General features: G+C 46.5%; 2 protein-coding genes across 13 annotated transcripts in view; one reads left to right on the top strand and one right to left on the bottom strand.

Annotated features, from left to right (window-relative positions):
* LOC119970677 (caspase-3-like) overlaps positions 1–14,790 on the bottom strand; it is a 77,586-nt gene extending 62,796 nt beyond the window's left edge. The window contains exons 1-2 of one of the 9 annotated variants that reach the window (XM_038805677.1): positions 14,704–14,749; positions 10,733–10,904 (exon numbers count right to left, since the gene is read on the bottom strand). In XM_038805677.1, coding sequence (XP_038661605.1) covers positions 10,733–10,796 — 64 coding nt within the window. In that variant the 5' untranslated portion in view covers positions 10,797–10,904; positions 14,704–14,749. Of the gene's footprint in view, positions 1–8,843; positions 8,861–10,732; positions 10,905–14,207; positions 14,228–14,703 lie in introns of those variants that run through there. The other 8 variants (XM_038805675.1, XM_038805676.1, XM_038805678.1 and 5 more) reach the window with 8 other exon arrangements.
* The window catches only part of primpol (primase and polymerase (DNA-directed)), a 56,770-nt gene continuing 44,227 nt past the window's right edge, over positions 14,568–27,110 (top strand). For 2 of the 4 annotated variants that reach the window (XM_038805672.1, XM_038805674.1), the window contains exons 1-3: positions 14,568–14,956; positions 23,125–23,307; positions 25,308–25,414. In XM_038805672.1, coding sequence (XP_038661600.1) covers positions 23,128–23,307; positions 25,308–25,414 — 287 coding nt within the window. In that variant the 5' untranslated portion in view covers positions 14,568–14,956; positions 23,125–23,127. Of the gene's footprint in view, positions 14,957–23,124; positions 23,308–25,295; positions 25,415–27,110 lie in introns of those variants that run through there. The other 2 variants (XM_038805670.1, XM_038805673.1) reach the window with 2 other exon arrangements.

The following is a 27,110-nucleotide window of genomic DNA, read 5'->3' as shown; positions in this document are numbered from 1 at the left end:
AGATTGACTCCGGGGATGAAGGGGTTGACATATGAGGAGAGATTAAACAGTTTGGGCTTGTACTCACCGGAGTTTAGAAGGATGAGAGGGGATCGGATCGAAGTACATAAAATACTAAAAGGGATTGGTAAAGTAAATGTAGACCAAATATTCCCCCTTGTGACAGTCACAAATATAGGTTGAGAAACGGTAGATTTAGAACAGAGATGAGGAGGCACTACTTCTCGCAAGGGGGTGGTGAATTCATGGAACTCGCTGCCCCCTAGTGCAGTGGAGTCCGAATAATTAAATGGTTTCAAAAGATTTATTTCTGATTTTAAAAAACAGGTTGAAGGAATAAGGGGAACAGGTAGGGAGGTGGCTTTGAGACCAAGAAGAGATCAGCCATGATCTGATTGAATGGCGTAGCAGGGTCAAAGGGCAGAATTGCTTACTTCTGCTCCGAATTCCTATGTCCCTATGACCCTGGGGGAACTAACAGAAAAGTTCCAGCTCCCGAAACGGAAAGAGCTCAGATACCTGTAAATGAGGAGCTTCCTCCACAAGGAGACCGCAGCATTCCCCCAGCTACCTGGACACACCCTGCTAGCAGTGGGCAAATTAGGCGATGGTAGCTGCCAACATGTACAAATGATTGCTAGGGAAGGCAAGGACCCTGCTGATCAAGACAAGGGAAAGGAAGGAGGAACTGGGAGTGGAGATAGGACGACGACTCTGAATCTAAGCACTGCACAGGGCGAACTCCTCCACCTCATGCGCAGGGAGACAGGGGAAGAGGAAGAGGCGGTAACACCCAGAATGCAGGGGACACAAGTAGTGAGGGATTAAAGGGAGTGAGAAACCCATTGATGCTGCCATGGCAACTAAAAGGTTGCGCTCTTGTTGCCTCGAATACACCCTAGTATGTTGTAATATCATGGGGTAGCATGTATATAGTTAATAGTTGTTGTAACCGATCATTTGGAATTTACTGTTGTTACTAATGTTTTAGTATATGCATCTGACTGATGAGCCCGATTCTAGAGCCGCATTTTCAATCATATACTTGGGCAGATGTTTCTGAGAGGTTGGATCAGTCCTCTTGCATCGCTAGTATTCCCTTCTCAGGCTCCTTTTCTTGCCCTCCTCAAAATGTTATGTCCTTTCAATCAAGAGGTTCCTCCAAGTAGGTCTCTTCTGTACAAGGGTCTCCAAGGCGTTGACGATGTTGCATTTCTTGAGGTAAGCTTTCAAGATATCTTTGAGGTGCTTCTTTTTTCCTCCTTTTGTTTGGAAGCCTTCCTTGAGCCGAGCAAAGAAAATTTGTTTTGGCAGTCATAACTCTGCCATCCTAAGCATATGGCTAGCCCTGGGGAGTTGGGTTTCAGATTATCATGGCCTCGATGCTGGTGTTCTTGCTCCTTCAGCCACTGATGTTAGTGCGCCTGTCCTCCCAGGTGATGCTCACAGATTGGATAGGATGTTGGATTTCCGCATCAACGTCAGCCTTAGAGGAGAGGTGGCACCCCAGGTATGGGAAATATTCCACGTTTGGTAGGGTTTCTCAGCTGATCATGATGGAGTGAGACCCCGAATTTGGCCCTGGAACAGGTTGGTTAAGGCTTCAAGTTTTCTTGAGGATGAGACCGAGACTTTGGTATGCTTCCCTGTAGGTGTCAAGCATGGCTTGGAGATTCCCTTCTGAGCTAGTGGAGATGGCGATGTCACCCATATACTGAAGTTCAACGAGTCACGTCTGTGGAGTTTTCTTCTTGGATTTCAACCGGTTGAGGTTGAAATGTTTTCTGACCATCCTGTAAATGATGTCCACTCCACTGGGAAGCTTGGTCTTCACAAGGTGAAGGCGATGACACATCCCTGCTTGGCTCCAGTCTTGACCTCGCAGGTTTCTGTCTTATTTCCGTCATTGGGGCAACATCGGAGGATGTTGATTAATTTATCTGGATAACCGGCCTTTGACAAGGTCTTCCATAGCACTTCCCAATTGATTGAGTCTAAAGCCTGGGTTTTAATGTTGCTCCTGATAATTCTCTTGATGTTGCCGAGCAGTGAAAATCATGTCTGCTGTTCCAGGGTTTTGCCGGAAGTCAAACTGGCTTTCCGGAAGGATTTAATCAAAGACTGGGAGAAGGTGTCTAGCGGTGATTCGAGCGATGATCTTCCCAATCTGTACCATACCAATTGCAAACAGCGACTGGGATATGCTGTTTGATACGATCCGACAATCTTTGAAACGTACAGTCTACATACTAGCATCACATTGGCATTGAAATTCATATTGCACATTACTCATTTGTGAGATAGGCAGAACGTCTTTTTGGCTTGATGGCAGCATCCTGTACCAAATACTACTTGTGATGTTACTGCATAGTAGCAGTGTGAAACAGCTTCACCTGTTGCTCAAATGTTTGAGGTACCTTGACCTTCCAGGGTGATCTGAAGTAGACAGAGCACTTCTCATGGCCAAAAGTGACAGCCTGAGGCCTGTTTGTGAGTTTGTATGATACACAGCTCAAAAAGAACTGAACAGGGTTGTCATTATCCATCAGGGTGCCTTTGGTACACCATGGGCGCGATTCTCCGCCCCCCACGCCGGGTGGGAGAATAGCGGGAGGGCCTCCCGACAGTTTTCAGGCCCTCCCGCTATTCTCCCCCCACTTCCCCCCACGCCCGACCCACACCACGACGGCGAGCGGCGATTCTCCGAGGCCGATGGGCCGTGCCTTCACGCCCGTTTCACCACGGCAGCAAACACACCTGCTCGCTGCCATCGTGAAGCGGGCGCCAGATGCCCGCTTGGGGCATCTAGCGACCCGATTTGGACGGGAGCACCACGACTGTGCTCGGGAGGGGACAGGCCCGCGATCGGTGCCCACCAATCATCGGGCCAGCGTCCAAAACAGACGCACTCTTTCCTCTCCGCCGCCCGGCAAGATCAAGCTGTCACGTCTTGCCGGGAGGCTGAGGAGAAAGACGCCAACTGCGCATGCGTGGGTAGGCATTGTGCAACCTGCGCATGCGCGGCTGACGTCATCGGCCGCGTCAGCCGCCGTGCCTTTTGACGTGCGGCCTTGACGACCGTCGTCAAGCCGTGACGCACAGGGCCGCGCTCCTAGCCCCGCCCGGGGAGGGGGGGAAATCGGCCCCGGAAGTGGCCGTGAAGGCTGCCGTGGGTCACGGCCTGTCCCACGGCAGCCTTTACGATTCTCCGCATTTGCGGAGAATCGCGCCCCATATTTCAGTATCAAGCAGGCTCGATGAGCAAATGGCTCCAGCCCTAATGACAAGATTGCTGAGAAGATCAACCGTATAGCATGTGGAACTGTAGGAATCCACCATGCAGTGACCAGTAACGGTAGGTTTGCAGTAGACTATGGTAGAGAACACCCCCTGGCATATTTCTCACCCAGTACATGAGGGAAGGGGAATTCATTTAGCAGTTCTATTTCAAAGGATGGAGCACATTAAGCCCAGTTAGCTCAGGTGGCTACAGCGTAGTGCTAATAATACCAAGGTTGTGCATTCAATCCCTGCACTGGCTATCCCTGTAACCGGACTTAAAATCAACAAAATAATTGGAGCCCATTAAGACATGCAAGGAAATTATCATATGCAGCTGCAGATTTAAATATAGAAAACATATCATCCACATATCGGAAATATACAAGGAGGGGGTAGGTTAGGTGCATTCTATCGAAAAGACATTTCTCTTGGAACCCAAAGATGTTGGCACAAGCTGGGCTGAGAAGGAACTAAGATGATTGATCTTCAACAACAACAATCATGTACTTTGTGCTATGTATGAATCCAACCAGTGAATAGTTTTCTCCCCGATTCCCATTGACTTCAGGTTTGCTAGAGCCACAATTATGCCTGGGACTTCTTATTGTGGATCTGGTGCTGGTTAAAATTTGGTTGCACTCAAGAATGCTGTAAGCAGCCAAAGCACACAGCTCTCCAATTACTGCCTCTCTAACTTTGGTGCAGCCACAAAATCTGGAGAGATTAAAGAGCTTCGGTCACTGGAGCATAATGTTGATGCCTGCAGGCATGTCTCTGGTAGTTTCCATATACGTTGTTGCAAAGAAGTGATTGAAGAATTGGAGAGCTATGACACATCCTTCCTGCATGCTGCTGGTGACCACAAAGGCTAAATATATCTCACGAGATATCACCATATAGGATGATAGTGAGATGCTGGAGGAGTACATAGAAACATAGTGCAGAAGGCCATTTGGCCCTACACTTTTGCACAGACCTCCAAAAGAGCATTATACATTACACAGCATTATACTCCCCACCCTAACCCCACAACCCCGTGCATTGATCATGGGCAATCTACCTAACCTGCATATTGTTGGACTGTGGGAGGAAACTAGAACACCTGGAAGAAACCCACGTAGACTCGGGGAGAACGTGCAAAATCCATACAGATGGTCAAGACAAGAGTTAAACCAGGGTCCGGGGCGCTGTGAGGCAGCAATGCCAACCACTGTGCCATCCCATATGAGCTAGGAGTAGGCCATTGGGGCCCTAGATCCTGCTCTGCTATTCAATAAGATGGTAGATCACGATTGTGGTCTCAACTCCACATTCCCACTTACTTCTGAAAATCTTAGGAATCATTCTTCCCCCACCTTCAAAATATTCAATGACCCTGCCTCCACCACTCTCTTGGGAAGAGGGTTCCAAAGCTCATAACCCTCACTCAATGGGAGACTCCTTATGTTCAAACCGTGTCCCCTAGTTCCAGTCTTTCCCACGAGTGGAAACATCCTTTTAGCATCCAGTAGGTCAAACATCCTCAGGATCTTATATATTTCAATAAGATCACCATTCTCCCAAACTCCAGAGAGTGCAGATCCAACCTTCCCTCATAAGATACTCACATCTGAGCTATGTTGAGTGAACCTTCTCTGAACTACTGCGAATGCACTTACTTCCATGTCGTCCAACCAATACCTTGTATAACTGCAGCAAAACATTCCTTCATTTAAATTCCATTCCCCTTGGAACAACAAACATTCCTTTTGCCTTCCTAATCACGTGCTGTACCTACATAATAACTGTCATTCATGCACCAACACACCCAGATCCCTCTGTACTGCAGATTCTACAGTCTCTCTCCATTAAAATAATACTTTTTTTTATTCTTCCTGCCAAAGTGGACAAGTTCACATTTTCACAAATTATACTCTATCTGCCAAATTTTTGCCCACTCACTTAACCGATCTATATCCTTTTTGCAGACTCCTTGTGTCCTCTTCACAACTTACTCTCCTACCGATCTTCATGTCATTAATAAACTTAGCAACCATACATTTGGTCTCTTCATCCCGATCATTGTTACAGATTGTAAATAGTTGAGTCCCCAGCACTGATCCGTGGCAGTCCATGGGTCACTGCCTGCCAACATGAAAATTATACATTTATGCCCACCATGTTTCCAGTTGGCTAACCAATCCTCCATGAATACTAATCTCCCTACACCATGAGCTCTTATTTTGCACAGAGACCTTTGATTGGCACCTTGTTAAATGCCTTCTGGAAATCCAAGTACAGCACACCCACAGGTCCCCCTTTATTGTTGCTTGCCTGATCGCATTGCGATTCAAATGCCTTGCTAAATCCTCCATAATAATGGAGGATTTTCCCAGCCTTTTCCCCTATGACAGATGTTAAGCTAACTGTCCTTGAGTTTCCTGCTTTCTGTCCCCCTCTTTTCTTAAATAGGGAGTCACATTTGCGATTTTGCAATCTGATGGGACCTTTTCAGAATCTGGAAAGTGGAAACAAATCCACCTACTATCCCAGCAGTCACTTATTTTAAGATTCTACGATGAAGTCTATCATGACTTGGGGACTAGTCAGCTTTTAGCTCTAATAATTTTCTCATTACCCTTTCCCTGGTGATTGTAATAATTTTAACTTCTTTCCTCTCTTTTACTTCCTGATTCACAATTATTTCTGGGATGCCATTTTTATCCTCGATGGTGAATACAGATGCAAAATATCTGTTCAATTCATCCACTATTTTATTAATTTTAATCATTATTAACCCAGACTCGAGAGAGAGGATCACTGCTCACTTTACTTACTCTTTTCCTTTATAACTACCGGCTCTTACTGTCTGTTTTTACATTTCTAGCTAGCTTTCTCTCACACTCTAATTTTCCATACTTCATTAATCTTTCAGTCATTCTTTGCAGTTCTTTATATTCTGTCCAATCCTCTAACGTGCCATTTACCTTTGACGAATTATACACTTTCTCTTTCAATTTAATACCATGTTTAACTTGCTTAGTTTTTTTTAAAATATAATTTTTATTGGAATTTTTTACAGAAAATATAAAACATAACGACAAACAATGAAATGCAACAAAATAACCCATAATAACTGTACCACCCCCAGACCGTATCGACGCATGTATCACATCCCCCACCCCCCCCAACCCCAATGAACAACAAAAGAACTTAAAAATAAATTTAAATTAAATAAACAAACAAAGTCATCGTCCGCCCCACCTTCCCCACCTTTTCCCTCCCCCCACCTTTCCCCTCCCCCCACCTTTTTCCCTCCCCCCCGGGTTGCTGCTGCTACTGTCCCAATACCCTATTGTTGAGCCAGAAAGTCGAGAAAAGGTTGCCACCGCCTAAAGAACCCTTGTACCGACCCCAGGGCGAATTTGACCTTCTCTAGCTTGATGAAACCCGCCATGTCATTGATCCAGGTCTCCACGTTTGGGGGCCTCGCATCCTTCCATTGTAGCAAGATCCTTCGCCGGGCTACTAGGGACGCAAAGGCCAGCACACCGGCCTCTTTCGCCTCCTGCACTCCCGGCTCCACCCCAACCCCAAAAATCGCGAGTCCCCATCCTGGCTTGACCCTGGATCCCACCACCCTCGACACCGTCCTCGCCACCCCCTTCCAGAACTCCTCCAGTGCCGGGCATGCCCAGAACATATGGGCATGGTTCGCTGGACTCCCCGAGCACCTGACACACCTGTCTTCACCCCCAAAGAACCTACTCATCCTCGTCCCAGTCATGTGGGCCCGGTGCAGCACCTTGAATTGGATGAGGCGAAGCCGCGCACACGAGGAGGAAGAATTAACCCTCTCCAGGGCATCAGCCCATGTCCCGTCTTCGATCTGTTCCCCCAGTTCCCCCTCCCACTTAGCTTTCAGCTCCTCTACTGACGCCTCCTCCGCCTCCTGCATAACCTTGTAGATATCAGATATCTTCCCCTCTCCGACCCAGACCCCCGAAAGCACCCTGTTGCTCACCCCCCTCGCGGGAAGCGAAGGGAATCCCTCCACCTGCCGCCTAGCAAATGCCTTTACCTGCAGATACCTGAACATGTTCCCCGGGGGGAGCCCAAATTTCTCCTCCAACTCCCCCAGGCTCGCAAACCTCCCATCAATAAACAGGTCCCTCAGTTGTCTGATGCCCGCTCTGTGCCAACCCTGAAATCCCCCATCAATGTTCCCCGGTATCGAACCTATGGTTCCCCCTTAACGGAGCCTCCATCGAGCCCCCCACTTCTCCTCTATGTCGCCTCCACTGCCCCCAAATCTTGAGGGTAGCTGCCACCACCGGACTAGTGGTATACCTCGTAGGAGGGAGCGGCCACGGCGCCGTTACCAGGGCCCCCAGGCTTGTATCTCCACAGGACGCCCTCTCCATCCGTTTCCAAGCTGCCCCCTCCCCTTCCATTACCCACTTGCGCACCATCGACACATTGGCCACCCAATAATACCCGAGAGATTGCCCCCGCCCCCCCCCCCCCCCCCCCCCCATCTCTACCCCGCTCCAAGAAGACCCTCTTCACCCTCGGAGTCCCATGCGCCCAAACAAAGCTCATGATGCTGCTAGTCACCCTTCTAAAAAAGGCCCTAGGGATAAAGATGGGCAAACACTGAAAAAGGAACAAGAACCTCGGGAGAACTGTCATTTTGACGGACTGCACTCTACCCGCCAACGATAGAGGCACCATGTCCCACCTTTTAAATTCCTCCTCCATCTGCTCCACCAGCCTGGTAAAATTAAGCTTATGGAGAGTCCCCCAACTCCTGACCACCTGCACCCCCAGGTATCTGAAACTCTTCACTGCCCTCTTAAATGGGAGTCTCCCAATTCCCTCCTCCTGATCACCCGGGTGTACTACAAATACCTCACTCTTGCCTAAATTTAACTTATAGCCCGAGAAGCCCCCAAATTCCGCTAACAGCTCCATCACCCCCGGCATTCCCCCTTCTGGATCCGCCACATACAACAGCAGGTCGTCCGCATACAGCGATACACGATGTTCCTCCCCACCCCGCAACAGACCCCTCCATCTCCCTGACTCCCTCAACGCCATAGCCAAAGGTTCAATCACCAGTGCAAAGAGCAAAGGGGACAGGGGGCACCCCTGCCTGGTCCCACGGTAGAGCCTAAAGTACTCTGATCTCCTTCCATTGGTAACTACACTTGCCATCGGAGCCGTGTAGAGCAGCCTCACCCATTTGATGAATCCCTCCCCGAATCCGAACCGCTCCAGCATCTCCCACAGGTACCCCCACTCAACTCTATCAAACGCTTTCTCCGCATCCAGCGCCACCACTATCTCCACCTCCCCCTCCACTGCCGGCATCATAATAACATTTAGCAGTCTCCGCACATTCGTGTTGAGCTGCAGTCCCGTGAAAAATCCTGTCTGATGTTTACCTTGCTTAGTTAACTACAGATGGTGCATCCTTCCCTCAGCATCTTTCTTTCTCACTGGAATGTATTGTTTTAGGTACTCTAATGTCTATCAATGCATCTCTATTATCTATTCTTTAACCTAATTTCCCAGCTCACTTTTGCCAGCTCCATCTTCATGCACTCATAATTGCCCCTTATTTAAATTTAAAGTGCTAGTCTTAGATGCACTCCTCATATGATTATCACCATTACCTAGGGGCACCTTCACTATGAAGTCACTAATTAACCATGCCTCATTGCATATTACCAGATCTGGTATAGCCTGGCTCTCTGGGAGAAACTGCCCTGAAATCACTATGAACATCATCCGGGCTATCTTTGCCAAGCTGATTTGTCCAATATATATGCAAATTTAAATCACTCATGATAACCATACTATTCTCACAAGCCCCCATAATTTCTTCCCAAGACCCTATCCTACATTGTGGTTACTGTTAGGAGCCTTTAAGCCACTCCCACAAATTATTTCTTACCCTTATTATTTCTCATTTCTGCTCAAGCTGATTCTATATTTTGATCTACAGAACTAAGGTCATCTCTTTCTACTGTACCAATATCATCCCCGATTAACATCTACTGCCCCCCTTACCCCTCCTCTCTCCAGGTTGTCCTAGCTTTCTGTCCTTCCTAAATGTAAAATATCATTGAATTACCACATCCCTGTCTTTGTTGTCATGCAGCCATGTCTCTGCAATGGCTATCAAGCATTATCAATTCAACGGTACAAATGTCACATGCTTTCTGATGCAGTCTTTAGTTCTGTCTTTATCTATTTTTGTAACCTCTAGCCTGATCTGCTGGTACACTTTAGATTTGTACATTCTATTCTTTCTTGCCAAGCTCTGATCATTCCCTTATTGCTACCTTGCGCAATTGCCTTGACTTTTCTATGATTCTATGAATTTAATAGAGCTTACAGTGCCGAAGGAACGCATTCGGCCCATCATGTTTGCACCGGCCCTTGGAAAGAGCACCTTACTTAAGCTCATACATCCACCTTATCCCCGGTAACCCCACCTGGCATTTTTTTGGACACTAAGGGCAATTTAGCATTGGCCAATTCACCTAACCTACACATCTTTGGACTGGGAGGAAACTGGAGCACCCAGAGGAAACCCACCCAGACACGGGGAGAACATGCAGACTCTGCACAGACAGTGACTCAAGCCGGGAATCGAACCTGGGACTCTGGAGCTGTGAAGCAACAATGCTAACCACTGTGCTACCGCCTCAAACTTGGGCCCGTGTCCTTGTCACCTGGTTTAAAGCCCTCTCAACTGCCCTAGTTATACAACTTTCCAGAACACTGGTCCTAGCACAGTTCAAATGAAGACTGTTCCAATGGTACAGATCCCACTTTCCCTAGTATTGGTGCCAGCGCCCCATGAATTAGAACCCATTTCTCTCACAAGAATCTTTGAGCCATGAATTTCACTCTCTAATCTGATTTACTCTAAACCAATTTGCTTGTGGCTCAGATAGTAATCCAGAGATTATCACCTTTGAGGTTCTGCTTTTTAATTTAAACCCTAGCTGCTCATATTCCCTCAGCAGACCCTCCTTCCTGGTTCAACCTATGGCATTTGTACCTATATGGACCACAACCGCTTTCTCCTCCCCTTCCCCATCTCCCCCTCCCACAAGTTCCTCACCAGCCCAAAGTAGATATCCCAAATCCCTGCATTGGGCAGGCAACATTGTCACCTGAAATCTCACTCTTTCCCTCTGACTATACTGCCCCCTATTACCACTATATTCCTATCACTAAGTTGTAGGCCTCAGCCTGCATGCAGACAGTACTTAATGAGTTTTGGTCGCTAGATGTACTCAAATAGAGTTGCCTGATGCAGCTTCTGAGAACCCTGATGTCCTATTTAGGGATGCAGAACGGGCTGGTTTTCAACTGGCCAGTGTACGGTGGCTGGGAGTGGCTCAATCTACTAGCAAGGAGTAACACAAGAGTACAGTCAAACAAAGTCGCTAACCAGGAGTTGTTGGAATTTCTGCACACAATTTGATCACCAAACCAGCAGTAGACCTGGACACCATTCAACTCCAGTAGCCCGAGAATTGTGATGGAAAGGTGTGGACATAGTTGCCCTTAGCAAGACAAGATTAGCAGGAAAAGTCAGCTGGCATTTTGGAGCAGCCTATCACCTACAGAACATAGAAAGAGGCAGGAGGGGTTAGTATCGCATCAGGACAAAAATTATTAAAGATCTGGGAAACCTTCCCAAAGGCATCAATAAATGCCTGAGAGCCTACATCCTCCCCTGTAACAACACAGTCGACAAGCAACATACAAGTGCATATACTCCCAAAATGATCAACATGACAATGTAAAAGATGGTTCTATGATGATCTATACCATAACCCACAATCAACCCCTAAAGACAAAAAAATTATCTTTGTGGACATTTTCAATGCCAGCATGGTCAGATGGGCAGCATCCTCAAACAACATGGGAGTTGGAAAGGAAAACTCAATGGAACTCTCCCACTTTTGTTCCGTGCTAAGCAAGACCTTGTCATAACTGATTCCGGCAGCACGGTGGCGCAGTGGGTTAGCACTGCGGCCTCAAGGCGCCGAGGTCCCAGGTTCGATCCCGGCTCTGGGTCACTGTCCGTGTGGAGTTTGCACATTCTCCCCGTGTTTGCGTGGGTTTCACCCCCACAACCCAAAAATTGCAAGGTAGGTGGATTGGCCACGCTAAATTGCACCTTAATTGGAAAAAATGAATTGGGTACTCTAAATTTAATTTTTAAAAATCTGATTCCATAGTTCACCTGAAAGGAAAATACAGGACAGCCTAGTAAAAACCCACAATCTTAGCACTGGCATCTCTGCTTGCCAGTCAGAAGGATAAAGTTGACATCAAGATAACTCATGCCATGCAAGGGGTTAGCTTTTGGACAGATCTAACATACACAAAGCAGAGACGAACGATACAGCCAAAACATTGTATATCAACTTGCATCACAACCTTCCCTGAACTCTCCATTCCTCCAACTCTTGTGCATTCCCTCTCACTCTACCCCAGCAATACCAAAAATATATATAATTATACAAGACTATACTCTGAAATTTCTTCTTTGTACTTTTCCAAATGCCTGTTCTTTAATATTCAAATGTACACGTATTGTATTCTGGAACTCACAGCACCTAAATTCTGTTACATGTAATAAAATCATAGCCCTCCAGTGTAGTAGGCCATTCGGCCCATCGAGTCTACACCGACCCTCTGAACAAGCACCCTACCACGGCCCACTCCCCCACCATATCCCTGTAAACCTTAACCTTTTGGACACTACGGGCAATTTAGCATGACCAATCCACCTGTCCTGCACATCTTTGGACTGTGGGAGGTAACCAGAGCACTCGGAGGAAACCCCTGCAGACACGGGGAGAACGTGCAGACTCCACACAGATAGTCACCCGAACTGGAATGGAATCTGGATCCCTGGTGCTGAGGCAGCAGCGGTAACCAGTGTGATACCGTGCTGCCCAAAATAACTGAACTTATTTACAGAAACAATAAAATAATAGTCCTCAATACCAGGACCCCGCAAGGCTGCATACTTAGCCCCCTACTATACTCCCTATATAAATACGATTGCGTGGCAAAATTTAGCTCCAACTCAATCTACAAGTTTGCTGACCACACGACCGCAGTGGGCCAGATCTCAAAAAACGATGAATTAGAATACAGGAGGTACATAGAGAAACTGGTGGAGTGGTGTAACAACAACAATCTCTTCCTCAGTGCCAGCAAAACTAAAGAGCTGGCCATTGACTTCAGGAAACAAAGTATTGTGCACACCCCTGTCTGTATCAACGGGGCCGAGGTGGAGATGGTTGACAGCTTCAAATTCCTAGGTGTGTACATCACCAAAAACCTGTCCTGGTCCACCCACGTCGACACTATGACCGAGAAAGCCCAACAGTGCCTATACTTCTTCAGGAAACAAAGGAAATGCGGCATGACCACACAGATTCTTACCAACTTTTACAGGTGCACTATGAAAGAATCCTATCTTCCATCACACGACCCCACCTCCCATCCATGTCCATCTACACTTCCCGCTGCCCGAGGAAAGCAGGCAGTATAATCAAAGACCCCTCGCACCCGGCTTACTCACTCTTCCAACTTCTTCCATCGGCCACGAGATACAAAAGTCTGAGAACACGCACTAATAGATTCAAAAATAGTATCTGCTGATACTAGATTCCTAAACAACCCTCTTATGGACTGATCGGATTAATACTACACTCCTGAATGCTTCACGTGATGCCTGTGTCTACATATTTGCATTATGTACCTTGTGTTGTCCTATTACGTATTTTATTTTCATGTACTAAATGATCTGTTTGAGCTGCACGCAGAAAAATATTTTTCACTGTACCTCGGTACACACGACAATAAACAAATCCAATAATGCACCAATTTGAGTCTAAAGAGTGTTTCGTTCATTTTCCAGTGAAGCTTTACCTCATTCATCAATAAGGATGAGGTAATCTCACTTCACTTGGGCCACATGGGAAATGACTTAATCAGTATTCATGTTAACAAATGCACATGAATTCATCTGAGAGCTGCACTTATTGCATGAAGATCCCTTATACCTGCACTCTGAATATCATCTTTTCTAATGTGAAGCCTTTCACATCAATGTTTTTAGTCTTATTCCCTGACTTAGACATTAGCTCCAATTAACAATTGATCCATCCTTCCTTCCCTTCTTCTTTCTCAACTGCCCTTCAATAACTTTGTTACTTTTTAACAAGGACAACCATCCCATTTCCTCTCATGAATATTTGTATCAACTTGCACAATCTGCAGTAGATGTTACTTAGTGCCAAAAAGCCATTTTAGGGAACTCTACATTTCTGGCTAAGTTTGCAAAAACTACTTGCATTTATACAGTAATCTCAACATAAATCAAACGTCCCAAGACACCTTCTGTAACTGGTGAACACCACAGGATACCCACCTTAACGAGAACCAAATCACAATCTTCCAGATTTCTGTATTAACAGCACAGCGCCTTCTTTCTGGGGACGAGTTAACCCAGGCAAAATAATACGTGTCAAAATCAATAGAAAAATTATTGGTCCTGCCGCAATTAAAACAATTCGATAATAAAGTCTTGAAGTTGTAATTTATTCTTAAAACCACTCTTTAAAGTAGCTCAATAAGCCAGGTTCCCCTTCATGATTTATTTATTTTGTGAACATATTCGAGGGGAGTGGAGTGCGCGCATTGTTTCAGTTTCACTTGAACAAACAAGTAGGTAACAAGACAGGACAAGAACTCGCCTGCGTGGATCACATTTATGTGTTTTTTTAATAATCTTTACTGTCACAAGTAAGCTTGCATTAACACTGCAATGAAGTTACTGAGAGAAGCTCCGTGTCGCCACATTCGGGCGCCTGTCGGGTTACACAGAACGACCAAATTACCTAAACAGCACGTCCTTCGGATGCAAACTTTAAATCAATCAGAAACTTGCCCGATCCAGAGGACCCACTTTAATTTGGGAAACCTTGGAATGAAAAAAAACGCACGAAGGGCAAGTTAAAAAAAAAACACTCGCAACGACCATTCTCCCATCCCACTTTCAGGGACCACGCCAGCAACTTTCACTTGGAAACCAAGAGAAGTCCACTTGGGCAAAATGCAGGAAAGTAGGAAATTGCCCGGGGGGGGGGGGGGGGGGGGGTCGAGGGCAACCCGACACTCACAACCAGCCAGCGCAGCGACGGCCGACTGGGGAACAGCGGACCGCTTGTGGTGGAGGAGGGAGGGAGCGTGGAAGGAAAGAGCGAAGTTTTAATTAAACTCCAGGGCAAAACTCCGATCGCGGCGCGTTAGTCGAGGTGATCGTTGAAGCGACGCTCTCTGTAACAACCACAAAGGATGGGAATCACCCAAACAACTGAAGGACGGAGCACCTACACTCAGAGCCACGACGCCTCACCTTCACCCGCTCGGCACTGCCTGCAGCTCCCGGCTCGAGCCTCCAGTGACGTCGTTCCTTTGTGACGTCACCAACCGCCCGCCGGGCCTAACAACAACTCCCCCGCCCTATCCCACTCCTCCCGGCTGACAGTTTTCCCGCTCGGTTGAAATGTTCTTGTCCTTTCGCGCGAGCGGGCCGGGAACGCTTTTCGGGTTTATTTTTTAAAACCATTTTAACCGGAGTACATAAGTAAGTGCCTCGCGCCCTGTTGACTCAGAAATGTCTTATTTGCCGTTTGCGATTCAGGGTGCATAACGCAGGGTCAGTAATTTCCCCATTTTGCCTCTGCGTTGGTGTTTGCTTCAATCCGTGCCACTCCTCTGGATGTGTGCGTTCATTTAAAACCAGTCTTGTTCTTAGGGTTAAAGTCCCCCCCACCCCCTAGTGTCTTCACAATCTCTGTACTTGTGTTGTGCACAAAAGTACGTTTATTGATTCGATATCTGAAAGGACATTTTAAATTGGCACAAAACAAATACAGAAAAATGCTGGACAATCGCAGCAGGTCTGACAGCATCTGAGAAGGGACCTAACGTTTGGAGTCTGGATGACTTTTTGTAAAACCTGGAGAGAACTGGCAATAGGGTCAGGTTTATACTGCTGTGGGTGGGGCTGGATGGGTGGCCAGTGATAGGTGGAGATTGACAAAGATGTGGTGGACAGAAAGACGAAAGGAACGGAAATGGAACGGAGAGACAAAAGGAATGGATTAAGGCTAAGAAAGGTGCCGATAGTGGCACTTAAAGATATTAGAATGTATTAATGGCAGAACAATATGTGGAGGAACCAACTAGAGAGCAGGCCATCTTAGACTGGGTTCTGTGTAATCAGAAGGGAATCATTGCCAATCTAGCTGTATGAGACCCCTTGGGGATGAGTAACCATAACATGATAGATTTATTTTATCAAGATGGAGAGCGACGCAGTTGATTCGGAGACTAGGGTGCTGAATCTTAATAAAGGGAACTATGGTGCTATGAGGCGTGAGGTGGCCGTGAAAGATTGGGGAGAGTTATTAAAAGGGACGACAGTGGATAGACAATGGCAAACATTCAAGGAACGCATGGAGGAACTACAGCAACTGTTCATTCCTGTCTGGCAATTAAGCAAAGGGGGTAAGAGGGCCAATCCGTGGCTTCCAAAGGAAATTAGAAATAGTATCCAATACAAGGAATAAGCATACATCTGAGGAAGGATTTTCTTGCTCTCGAGGGAGTGCAGCGAAGGTTTACCAGACTGATTCCAGGGATGGCGGGACTGCCATATGAGGAGAGATTGACTAGGTTTGGATTGTTCTCGCTGGAGTTCAGAAGAAGGAGGTGAGATCTCATAGAGACTTATAAAATTCTAACAGGACTGGACAGGGTAGATGCAGGGAAGATGTTACCAATGATGGGTGTGTTCAGATCCATGGGTCACAGTCTGAGGATTCAGGGTAAACCATTTCAGACAGAGATAAGGAGACATTTCTTCACGCGAACAGTGGTGAGCCTGTGGAATTCATTACCACAGGAAGTAGTTGATGCTAAAACTTTGAATATATTCAAGAGGTGGCTGTATATAGCACTTGGGGCAAATTGGATTAAAGGAAATGGGGAGAAAGCAGGATTAGACGATTGAGTTGGATGATCAGCCATGATCGTGATGAATGGCGGAGCAGACTCGAAAGGCCAAAAGGCCTCCAGCTGCTCCTATCGTCTATGTATCTATGTAACAAAGGTGAATAGTGTGTCAAAGAACAACCGGGAACCCAACTGGGGGAATTAATGGTGAGGGAAACAGATCTATGGAAGAAATGAAGATAAATTGATAGAAATAAAAGGTGAAGGAGAGAGTTCACAGTCTGAAGTTGTTGAACTCAATGTTAAGTCCGGAAGTCCTTAATTGGAAGATGAGATGCTGTCTGTGCGGAGTCTGCACATTCTCCCCGGGTCTGCGTGGGTTTTCTCCGGTTTCCTCCCACAGTCCAAAGGCTTGCAGGTTAGGTGGATTGGCCATGATAAATTGCCCTCAGTGTCCAAAAAGTTTGGAGGGTTATTGGGTTACGGGGACAGGGTGGAAGTGAGGGCTTAAGTGGGTTGGTGCAGACTCGATGGGCCGAATGGCCTCCTTCTGGACTGTACGTTCTATGTTCCTCAAATTGGCCATCACAATGCAATCATATTCAGGTTTTCTACATGGATCATGTTGCATCGGGCGGCATGGTGGCGCAGTGGTTGGCACTGCTGCCTCATGGTGCCAAGGACCTGGGTTCAATCCCTGCTCCGGGTCACTGTCCATGTAAAGTTAGCACATTCTCTCTATGTCTGTGCGGGTCTCACCTCCACTACCTAAAAAGATGTGTGGGGTAGGTGGATTGGCCAATTGCCCCTTAATTGGAAAAAAATTATTGGGTACTCTAAATTTATTTTTAAAAACACATGTTGCAGTCATGAGATACATTTTTTTATTTGTTCTTGGGATGTGGGCGTCGCCGGCTGGGCCAACATATGTTGCCCATCCCTATTTTGCCCCGGGACTGAGTGGCTTGCTCGGCATTTCGGGGGGGGGGGAGGGGCAGTTAAGAGTCAGCCACATCGCTGTGTGGAGTCACATGTAGGCCAGACCGGGTAAGGGCGGCAGATTTCCTGTCCTGAAGGACATTAGTGAGCCAGATGGGTTTCAATGACAGTGATCATCATTAATTCTAATTCCAGATTTCAGTTGAATTCAAATTCCACTACACTACCACCTCCCCTGAGGGACATTCAGGTTTTCTTTCATTCAGGGGATTTGGGCATTTTTGGTGTTTTCAGCATTGAATGAAATGAAAATGACTTATTGTCACAAGTAGGCTTCAATGAAGTTACTGTGAAAAGCCCCTAGTCGCCACTTTCCGGCGCCTGTCCGGGGAGGCTGATACGGGAATCGAACCGTGCTGCTGGCCTGCTTGGTCTGCTTTAAAAGCCAGCGATTTAGCCCAGTGAGCTAAATCAGCCCATCTCTAAATGCCCTTGTATGGTTTTATGTTACCTAAAGAAGAATGGAACATCCCATCCTGATGGCGTAACTAAACTATTTACAATTAAAGGTAAAACTTAAATAAGAATGTGTTGAGGGTTTCTATCAGAGCAAGGAAATCCCATTGGAGGCTCCCAAGAATGGTTTTAAATCAAATTTGTGAGTTACTGTGCCTTGCCCAACATTTACCTGGCTGAAAACAGGTTTGCTGGCTGCTTATCTCATTATAGTTTGTGAGATTGTGTGCACACACAAGTTTCCTATTGTGTTTGCCTACATAACCGGAATAGTGGGCGAAATTCTCCGCCCCCCACGACGGGTGGGAGAATAGCGGGAGGGCCTTCCCGACTTTTTTGACGCCCTCCCGCTAATCTCCCCCCCCCCCCGCCGAAATCCCGACAAGAATCGCTGCCGCCGTTTTTTTACGGTCGGCAGCGATTCTCAGCTGTTAGAAGGGCCGAAGTCCCAGCCCTTTACGACCTTTTTACGAACGGCAAACACACCTGGTCCTGCCGTTCGTAAAAACGTCGTGACAAACTCGCAAAAAATAACCATGGCACCGATTGGCACGGCAGTACCACGGCCGTGCCAAGGGTGCCATGGGCCCGCGATCGGTGGGCACCGATCGCGGGCAGCGGGCCCGATGCCCGCGCACTATTTGTCCTTCCGCCGCCCCGCAGTATCAATACGCGGGGCGGCTGAGGGGCAACCCGGCCCGCGCATGCGCGGGTTTCGCGCAAAAACGCGATGACGTCACCCGCGCATGCGCGGGTGGAGTCTTCCCACCTGCGCATGCGCGGCTGACGTCATATGACGCGTCAGCCGGCGCTAACTCCGGCAAGCGGGCTTAGCGATTTTCGTTAAGCCCGACTTGTCGGAGCCTCCGACGTCGGGCTGCTAGCCCCGACGGGGGACCAGAATCGGTCCCCCGTCGGGAAGGGGCGCGCTGCCGTAAAACCCGCCCGGGTTTTACGGCAGTTTTACGATTTCTCCCGTTTTGGGAGAATTTCGCCCAGTGTCTGTACTTCAAAAGTAATGCATTGGCTATAAAATGATCTGGGACTTCCTGAAAATCTAGAAGGTTCCATATAAATGCAAATTCATTTTGTTTTCAAAATTTGAATGCAAACTGATTAAATCTGTAGTGATACCCAAACTAGGTATTCACTAATTAGTTGAGATCCTGATGTGGATCTCCGTTTTTGACTATCCACTTAGTGGGGCAGAGGTAATGTTGGATAGTGAACCTTGGTGTCATGGACTCTCAGATGTGGATCTATTTTTCAAAATAAATTTAGTGTACCCAATAAATTTTTTTCAATTAAGGGGCAATTTAGCGTGGCCAGTCCACCTAGCCTGCACATCTTTGGGTTGTGGGGGCTAAACCCACGCAAACACGGGGAGAATGTGCAAACTCCACATGGACAGTGACCCAGAGCCGGGACTGAATATGGGACCTCAGCGCTGTGATGCTGCAGGGCTGTGCCACCGTGCTGCCCTCAGATATAGATCTATGTTGGCTTTTGTGTGGTCCAATCCTTGTTTTTTGAATGGTCTTGTTTTGGGGATGGGGGCAGTTCTGGGGGGGTTGGCCCTCCCTCCGGAGCTCTCCCCAGTTTGAGGATTGTTCTGATGGCCCTCCTGTCCTGGAATGGGTTTCCTCCCTGTTTAACGATTGGGACCAGTCCATACTCCTTTTGGTTCTTTGCCCCATGATATCATATTGTCCTCTGAGGGCAGTACCGGTACTGGTGGTCCAGTGATCTGTTTTGTCCTTTGATCTGGGACCGAGAGATGAGAGTGTGGAAGTTCAGACTCTTGCTCTTGACTTTTGATCGTGCTCTCTTTTTACTACTTCTATGGGATACCCTAGGCTGAGTATTATGGTTTTGTCCTCTCTCTGTTTTTGTCTTTGCCAGTTTGCCACCATGAAGGTTAGGATGGCTGCCTGTCTCGATCTGGATCTGGAGAAGTGTTTAAATTGTCTTGTTAGAATTAATTGTTTTCCCCTTAGCACTGGGGTATTGTTCTTGGGGTATTGTTTTCTTTATTCATAGGTCTAAAATGTTGCCGGTATCCTGTTGGAGTGCAGGCAGGTCATTTCTCCATGGAAGGAAGATTTTGGGGATTTTGCCCCAGATTCATCTGGATTTATTTGTTCTCAATTCTGTAATGATTGTTTTCTGTTGTACCTGCTGTACATTGATACCTATAGCTACCTTTCTGCTTTTGTTTGGAGGTGAAATTTTGTTTAAAAATAGAAAATCCCAATAATATGAAAAAAAAATTCTTGTTAGTCCCTCAATGAACTCTGGTAAATTAGGCAAACACAAAACTATGTTGACGGTCTGATTGGACAACGCTTTTCAACGCGCCCTGCTGTAACCTTAATAATAGATTGCAACATTTCTTCCGAAACAAATATGACAAATATTAGGCTAATTGGCCTCTGCCTCTCTCAAGGCGGCACGGTAGCATTGTGGTTAGCACAATTGCTTCACAGCTGCAGGGTCCCAGGTTCGATTCCCGGCTTGGGTCACTGTCTGTGCGGAGTCTGCACATTCTCTCTGTGTGTGCGTAGGTTTCCTCCGGGTACTCCGGTTTCCTCCCACAGTCCAAATATGTGCAGGTTAGGTGGATTGGCCACGCTAAATTGCCCTTAGTGTCCAAAATTGCCCTTAGTGTTGGGTGGGGTTACTGGGTTATGGGGATAGGGTGGAGGTGTGGACCTTGGGTAGGGTCCCGGTACAGACTCGATGGGCCGAATGGCCTCCTTCTCCACTGTAAATTCTATGATTCTATGAAATAGAGGAGTTACAACCTGATGGGACCTTCCCAGAATCAGTACCTTTTCTCTGGTGATTGTAATTGTTTTAACTGCATCCTTCCCTTCCACCTCTTTATTTATAATTATTTCTGGGATGTTATTTGTGTCTTTTATAATGAAGGCAGACAAAAAATATCTGTTCAACACTTATTCCTTTATTACTCTCCACTTGCCTAGAGGAGTGCAGCTCCAATGACACTCCAGAAGCTTAACACCATCTCGGTCAAAGCAGCCCACTTTATTGATATCCTTTCCATAAACATTCAATCCCTCCACCACTGAAAAACAGTGGCAACAGTGTGTACAATCTACAAAGTACACTGCAGGAACTCACCAAGGTTCCAAATATACTGTCATTCCTTTATTGTCACTGGGCAAAATCCTCGACTTCCTTCCCTAACAGCACTGTGGATGTACCTACTACACCTCATGGACTGCAGGAGTTCAGAAGGCAGCTCACCACCACCTTCTCAAGAGAAACTAGGGATGTGCAAAAGTGCTGACCCAGCCAGCGATACCCGCTTTTTTTAAATGTAGCTCCCCAGGGGCGGCATGTGGTGCAGTGCTTAGCACTGGGACCGCGGCGCTGAGGTCCTGGGTTCGAATCCCAGCTGTAGGTCACTGTCTGTATGGAGTTTGCACATTCTCCCCATGTCTATGTGGGTTTTACCCCCACAACCCAAAGATGTGCAGGTTAGGTGGATTAGTCACGCTAAATTGCCCCTTAATTGGAAAAATATATAATTGGGTACTCTAAATTTTCTATTTAAAAAAAATGTAGTTCTCCATACACACTCTCTGCTCACTTTAATTAATCCTTTCCTGTTTAAATATTTGTAGAAATTCTTAGGGCAGGGTTTTTTGGTCCTTCCCTTCGGAAGCATCTTCCGGTCCCAATGAAGTTGGCTCATTCTGTGGGTTTCCCAGCGAAATGGGTGAGCCGTGCAAATTGCCATTGACTTTCACAGGACGAGAAGATCCTGCCGGCGACCAATGATGAGCTTCTCCCGCTGTGGTGGTGGGGAGGGGGTGGGGGTGGGGCTGGAATGGGGGGCTGGTGAATTCCGCCCTTACTTTCTATTTTGATACTTCAAACCATTTTTCTATCCTATGCAATTTTCTCCTTTTATTCTTTAGCCATTTTTTGCTTTTAAATTCTGTTCAATCTTCTGGCCAACCAATAATATTTGCAGAATTCTACACTTCCTTTTACAATTTTAAACTAGATTTAACTTGTTTAGTTAGCCATGGATGGTGCCTCCTTCTCCGTCAGTATTTCTTTCTGTCTGAAATAGTCTTTGTTGAATATTATGAAATATGCCCTTAAATGTCCACCACTGCATCTAGACTGTGCAAACCCTTAGTCTAATTTCCAAGCTCACTTTATTCAGCTCTGTATTCATACCCTTGTAATTGTTTTTATGTTTAAAACATTAGTCCTAGACACACAATTCTCACCCTCAAGCTGAATGCCAAATTCATTAATGTTACGATCGTTGCTATCTCGATACTTCAGGTCATTAATTAATCCTGTCCCATTGTAGATTATCAGGTATAGCACAGTCTAGAATTTGTATGGCTCTAAAACATGCTACTCCAAGAAATTGTCCTGAAAACACATTATCAAGGCTACCTTTGCCAATCTATACGTAGATTAAGATCACCCCTCGCTGTACCTTTCTTACAGCACCATTACCCCCCCCCCCCTCCCCCATTATTTCTTCCTCAATAGTCTGTCCTACAGTATAGTTACTGTTAGGGCACCTATAAACCACCCCTATAAGTGACTGCTTACCTTTGCTACTTATACAGTTTATACATTTTGATCTTTAGAACTAAAGTGATCTTTCACTTTCAAACGAATATCATCCTTAATTAACAAAGCTTTTTCTAACTTCCTGTCCTTCCTAAATGTCAAACACTCTTGAATATTCAGGTTCCAGCCCTGGTCATCTTGCAACCATGACTCTATAATGGCTATCAGGTAACAAAGATTGACTTCTACTTGTGCTGACAATTCATCCGTTTTGTTATGAATGCTACGCACGGTCAGATTCGGAGCCTTTAGTTCTATCTTTTTACTATTTTTGTAACTCGGGCCTTATCTGCTGACGCACTCTTAGTCTTGTATGCTCTGTTCCTTCCTGCCATATAGGAGGGATGTCCGAGGTAGGTTCTTCACTCAGAGAGCGGTTAGGGTGTGGAATGGACTGCCTGCTGTGATAGTGGAGTCGGATACGTTAGGAACTTTCACGGGGTTATTGGATACGCACATGGAGCACCCCAGAATGTGGGAGTGGGATAGCTTGATCTTGGTTTCGGACAAAGCTCGGCACAACATCGAGGGCCAAAGGGCCTGTTCTGTGCTGTACTGTTCTATGTTCTATTACCCATGTTACCACCCTGTACCATTGCCTTGCTCTTTCCCTTTAGTTTACCATCCCTCCGCACTTGAGATCAAGAAGCGATGTTTGTTGGATTTTCTTGTAATCTTTAGAGAGCTTCAACTAATGTCTTTACATTTTCCTAGACTATGAAGAAGAACTGGCAGAAAAGGTTAAAGGACGTTGAAATTTTGGCCAGCAGTTATCAAAAGCACCCAATCAACCCGACTTACAAACCTAAACTTTCAAAGCCATGGCAACCATCATCAATTTGGAAGTTGTTTCATCGCCAGCATCAAGCCTTTAATTTTTCCAAGAGCTATAAGGCGGTAAAGTTAACTATTTTGCTATATTTCTCAAACCTGAATTGAGATGCGTTACTCTGAATAACAAATGGACTTTCAGGAAGAAAACAGATATTCAGTGAACTGCTGGTATTTCTAGAAACGGCACTTTTGTTGCACTGATCAAAGTGGGGGCAGGTGGAAATGGGGTGGAAAACCTTTGCATGAGACATTAAACTGAGGCTCTGTCTGCCTTCTCTGATGTTTTTAAAACAACTCATACCACCTTTCAAAGATGAGAATTGGTTTCTTGGTGTCTTTGCCAATATTCATTCCTCAACCAATGTCATTAAAAACAGATTATCTTACGATTTATCTGATTGCTGTTTGTTGTGAGAAAATTGGTTGCTCTATTCACTTTACATTCCAAATGTGACTACATTTCAAAAGTACCTGATGGCTGCTAAGTACTTTGAGATTTCCTGAGGAGCTACACACGCATTTATTGATATTCTAGTCTCCGATCAGCTTTGGAAATAACACCAGAATCTTAATTTTCTGATTATTGGTGCCTTCTTCCGAAATGGAAGCCTTAATTCCTATACTTATGTTGCAATCAGAACAGTTTTCTATAACCAATGACCTAAACTTATTCAGTTTCTTTAACATTTAGGTACTTTTAGTTTGTTTTTTACTTACAGCATAATGGTTGATAGTTTTTGGCAGGTCTTTATGTTGAAAGACTTTAGTCAAATTATCAAGGACAGATTAAAAACAAAATTATTTGTGTCTGGGAATTATCATTTTTTTGTTTTAGAGAGATAAATTGGGAGTAAAATGCTATCTGGAAAATCTCAGAAGAATTATTTGTAACAAAATCTTCCTTAAAAAAGTAAGTTGAGAGCTGCAGGGATACGATGTGTTTAAATTGTCAGTGTATGGCACCAAGGGGCTGGTTTAGCTAACTCGGCTAAATCGCTGGCTTTTAAAGCAAACCAAGCAGGCCAGCAGCACAGTTCAATTCCCGTACCAGCCTCCCCGGACAGGCGCCGGAATGTGGCGACTAGGGGCTTTTCACAGTAACTTAATTGAAGCCTACTTGTGACAATAAGCGATTAGGGGCTGGTTTAGCTCACTGGGCTAAATCGCTGGCTTTTAAAGCAGACCAAGCAGGCCAGCAGCACGGTTCGATTCCCGTACCAGCCTCCCCGGACAGGCGCCGGAATGTGGCGACTAGGGGCTTTTCACAGTAACTTCATTGAAGCCTACTCGTGACAATAAGCGATTTTCATTCAGTTCATTTCAAATAATAGGAGAGCGCTGATTCAAATGTCCTCTTTCCCCAACTCATACGCCCAACACAACACTATCAGCCTTAAGAATAGCAGCAGGTAAAGCAAAAGAGGTAAACTTCCTGTCAGATGATGGGGATGTGAAATCAATTGGTGAATCTTCTGATCTTGTATGCCTCTTAGTGACAAGTGAAGAATGGCAATGATTGTGAATTGAGAGTGTTGTCTATCCTTAGATATAGGTGCCAGGATTCTCCGAAATCCTGGCCAAATGTTGACGATGGCTGGGATTTCGGAGAATCCCAGCCCCTATATCTAAGTGTCTCTAGAGACCTGAAAGTCGATTGGAGTCTCTAGTCGGCCTTTGACAATAGAGCTTTATCGGCTGTTAACTGGCTGAATTGGCTACCTACCTCTTGTGGTGGGCAGCCATGGAGCAACCCCCTTCCAGCCCCCATTGCCCAGGGAAGGGATGGAGCCAGGTAAATGGCACTGCGGTGCAAATTTCTATGCATGGCTCCTTCTGTATTTGCCCCCACCAAGGGCTGAAATTTTCACAGATTCCGAGGAAAAGGAAGAAATTAGGAATGCTAAAAAGGAGTAAAAAATCTCTGTAAAAATAGCCCAGATATCAAACAGAGCGTCCCAGCAGCCAGAACATAAAAGAGTTGAAAACCTTAAGTAAGCATGGTAGGATAAATAGGAATTAATGCTTGAGCTGTATCCATTTTAATTTCAGCATTTTCATGATAGGATGTTCATGTATTTGCTTTGGAGAACGAAAATGAGAAGAAGAACACTCTGCAAGGACAACGAATTTACCTTGTCACAACGTACACAGAGCTATGGTTTTATTATCAGTAAGTGACCATATCCTGCTCATAATGCTGCAGTAGACACACCTGAAAGTGGCGGATCAAGTAAGGCGAAGGAATGGTTGGGTCAGTCAGGTCTTTCATTCAGGGCTGGACACCAAGACTAGAGGCGTGGCGATTTTAATCAATAAGCGGGTGCAATTTCAGGTGGGCAGTATAGTCTCGGACGGGGGTGCCGCTATGTCATGGTGAACAGTAAACTGGAGGGGAGGAAGGTAGTCTTGGTTAACGTGTACGCGCCAAACTGGGATGATATAGAATTCATAAAGAGGGTGCTGGGGAAGATACCTGACCTGGACTCGCACAAGTTGGTTATGGATGGGAATTTTAATACAGTCATTGATCCTGGCCTGGACCGGTCGTGTTCGAAAATGGGGAGGGTGCCAGCAATGGCGAGGGAACTGATAGGGTTCATGGAGCAGATTTGGGGGGGGGGGGGTCGACCCATAGAGGTTTAGGCAGCCGACGGGGAAGGAGTTTTCTTTTTATTCGCATGTACACAAGGTTTATTCTCAAATTGACTTTTTCATTTTGAGCAGGGATTTGCTGGCAGGGGTGGTGGCCACGGCGTATTCGGCCATCACTATTTTGGATCATATCCCACACTGGGTGGAACTGCAGGTTGGTGAGGAGAGCTTCCAGCGCCCGCAATGGAGGTTGGACATGGGCTTGTTGGCGGACAAGGCGGTGTGCGAGAGGCTGAGGAAGTGCATGCAGAACTACCTGCAGGTTAATGGCACGGGGGAAGTCTCAGCAGCGGTGGTCTGGGAGGCACTGAAGGCAGTGGTGAGAGGGGAGCTGATTTTGATCTGGGCTTACAGGGACAGGACGGATAGGGCAGAGACAGACCGACTGGTTAAGGAGATTCTACAGATAGATAGGAGGTATGCGGTGATCCCAGGGGTGGAGCTTTCAAGGGAACGTCGGAGGCTGCAGGCCGAGTTCGGGGTGCTGTCCACAGGTAGGGCAGTGGAGCAGCTTAGGAAGGCGAGGGGTGCGTTCTACGAACACGGGGAGACGGCCAGCAGAATGCTGGCACAGCAACTTAGGAAGAGGGAGGTGGCCAGGGAAATAGAGAGGGTGGTTGATGGGGTTGGGAACTTGGTAGGGGATTTGGCAGGGCAAAACAAGGCGTTCAGGGGCTTTTACAGTTGGCTCTATTGCTTAGAACCCCCCACGGGGCCTGAGGGGATGAGACGCTTTCTGGATGGACTGACCTTCCCAAGGGTGGGAGGGGTCCCCGATTAGGGCCGAAGAAATAGTTGAGGGCTTGAAGGCAATGCAGTCGGGTAAAGCCCTGGGGCCGGACAGGTATCCGGTGGAATTCTACAAGAAATTCTCAGGGATATTAGGGCCGTTGCTGGTCAAGATTTTCAATGAGGCATGGGATAGAGAGGTGCTGCCCCCGAAGATGTCACAGGCCACTATTTTGTTAATATTGAAGCGGGACAAGAACCCGGAGCTATGCAGGTCATATAGGCTGATCTCACTGCTTAATGCGGACACCAAGTTGCTGGCCAAAGTTTTGGCCTCCAGGATTGAAGATTGTGTGCCGGATGTAATTATGGAGGATCAAATCGGGTTTGTCAAGGGCAGGCAGTTGGTGGCCAATATAAGAAGGCTGCTCAATATGATTATGATGCCCCCGGAGAGTAGGGAGGTTGAGGTAATTGTGGCAATG

The sequence above is a fragment of the Scyliorhinus canicula genome, chromosome 8, assembly GCF_902713615.1.
Source record: "Scyliorhinus canicula chromosome 8, sScyCan1.1, whole genome shotgun sequence".
Taxonomy (NCBI): domain Eukaryota; kingdom Metazoa; phylum Chordata; class Chondrichthyes; order Carcharhiniformes; family Scyliorhinidae; genus Scyliorhinus; species Scyliorhinus canicula.
This window is presented reverse-complemented; position numbering and strand designations above follow the sequence as displayed.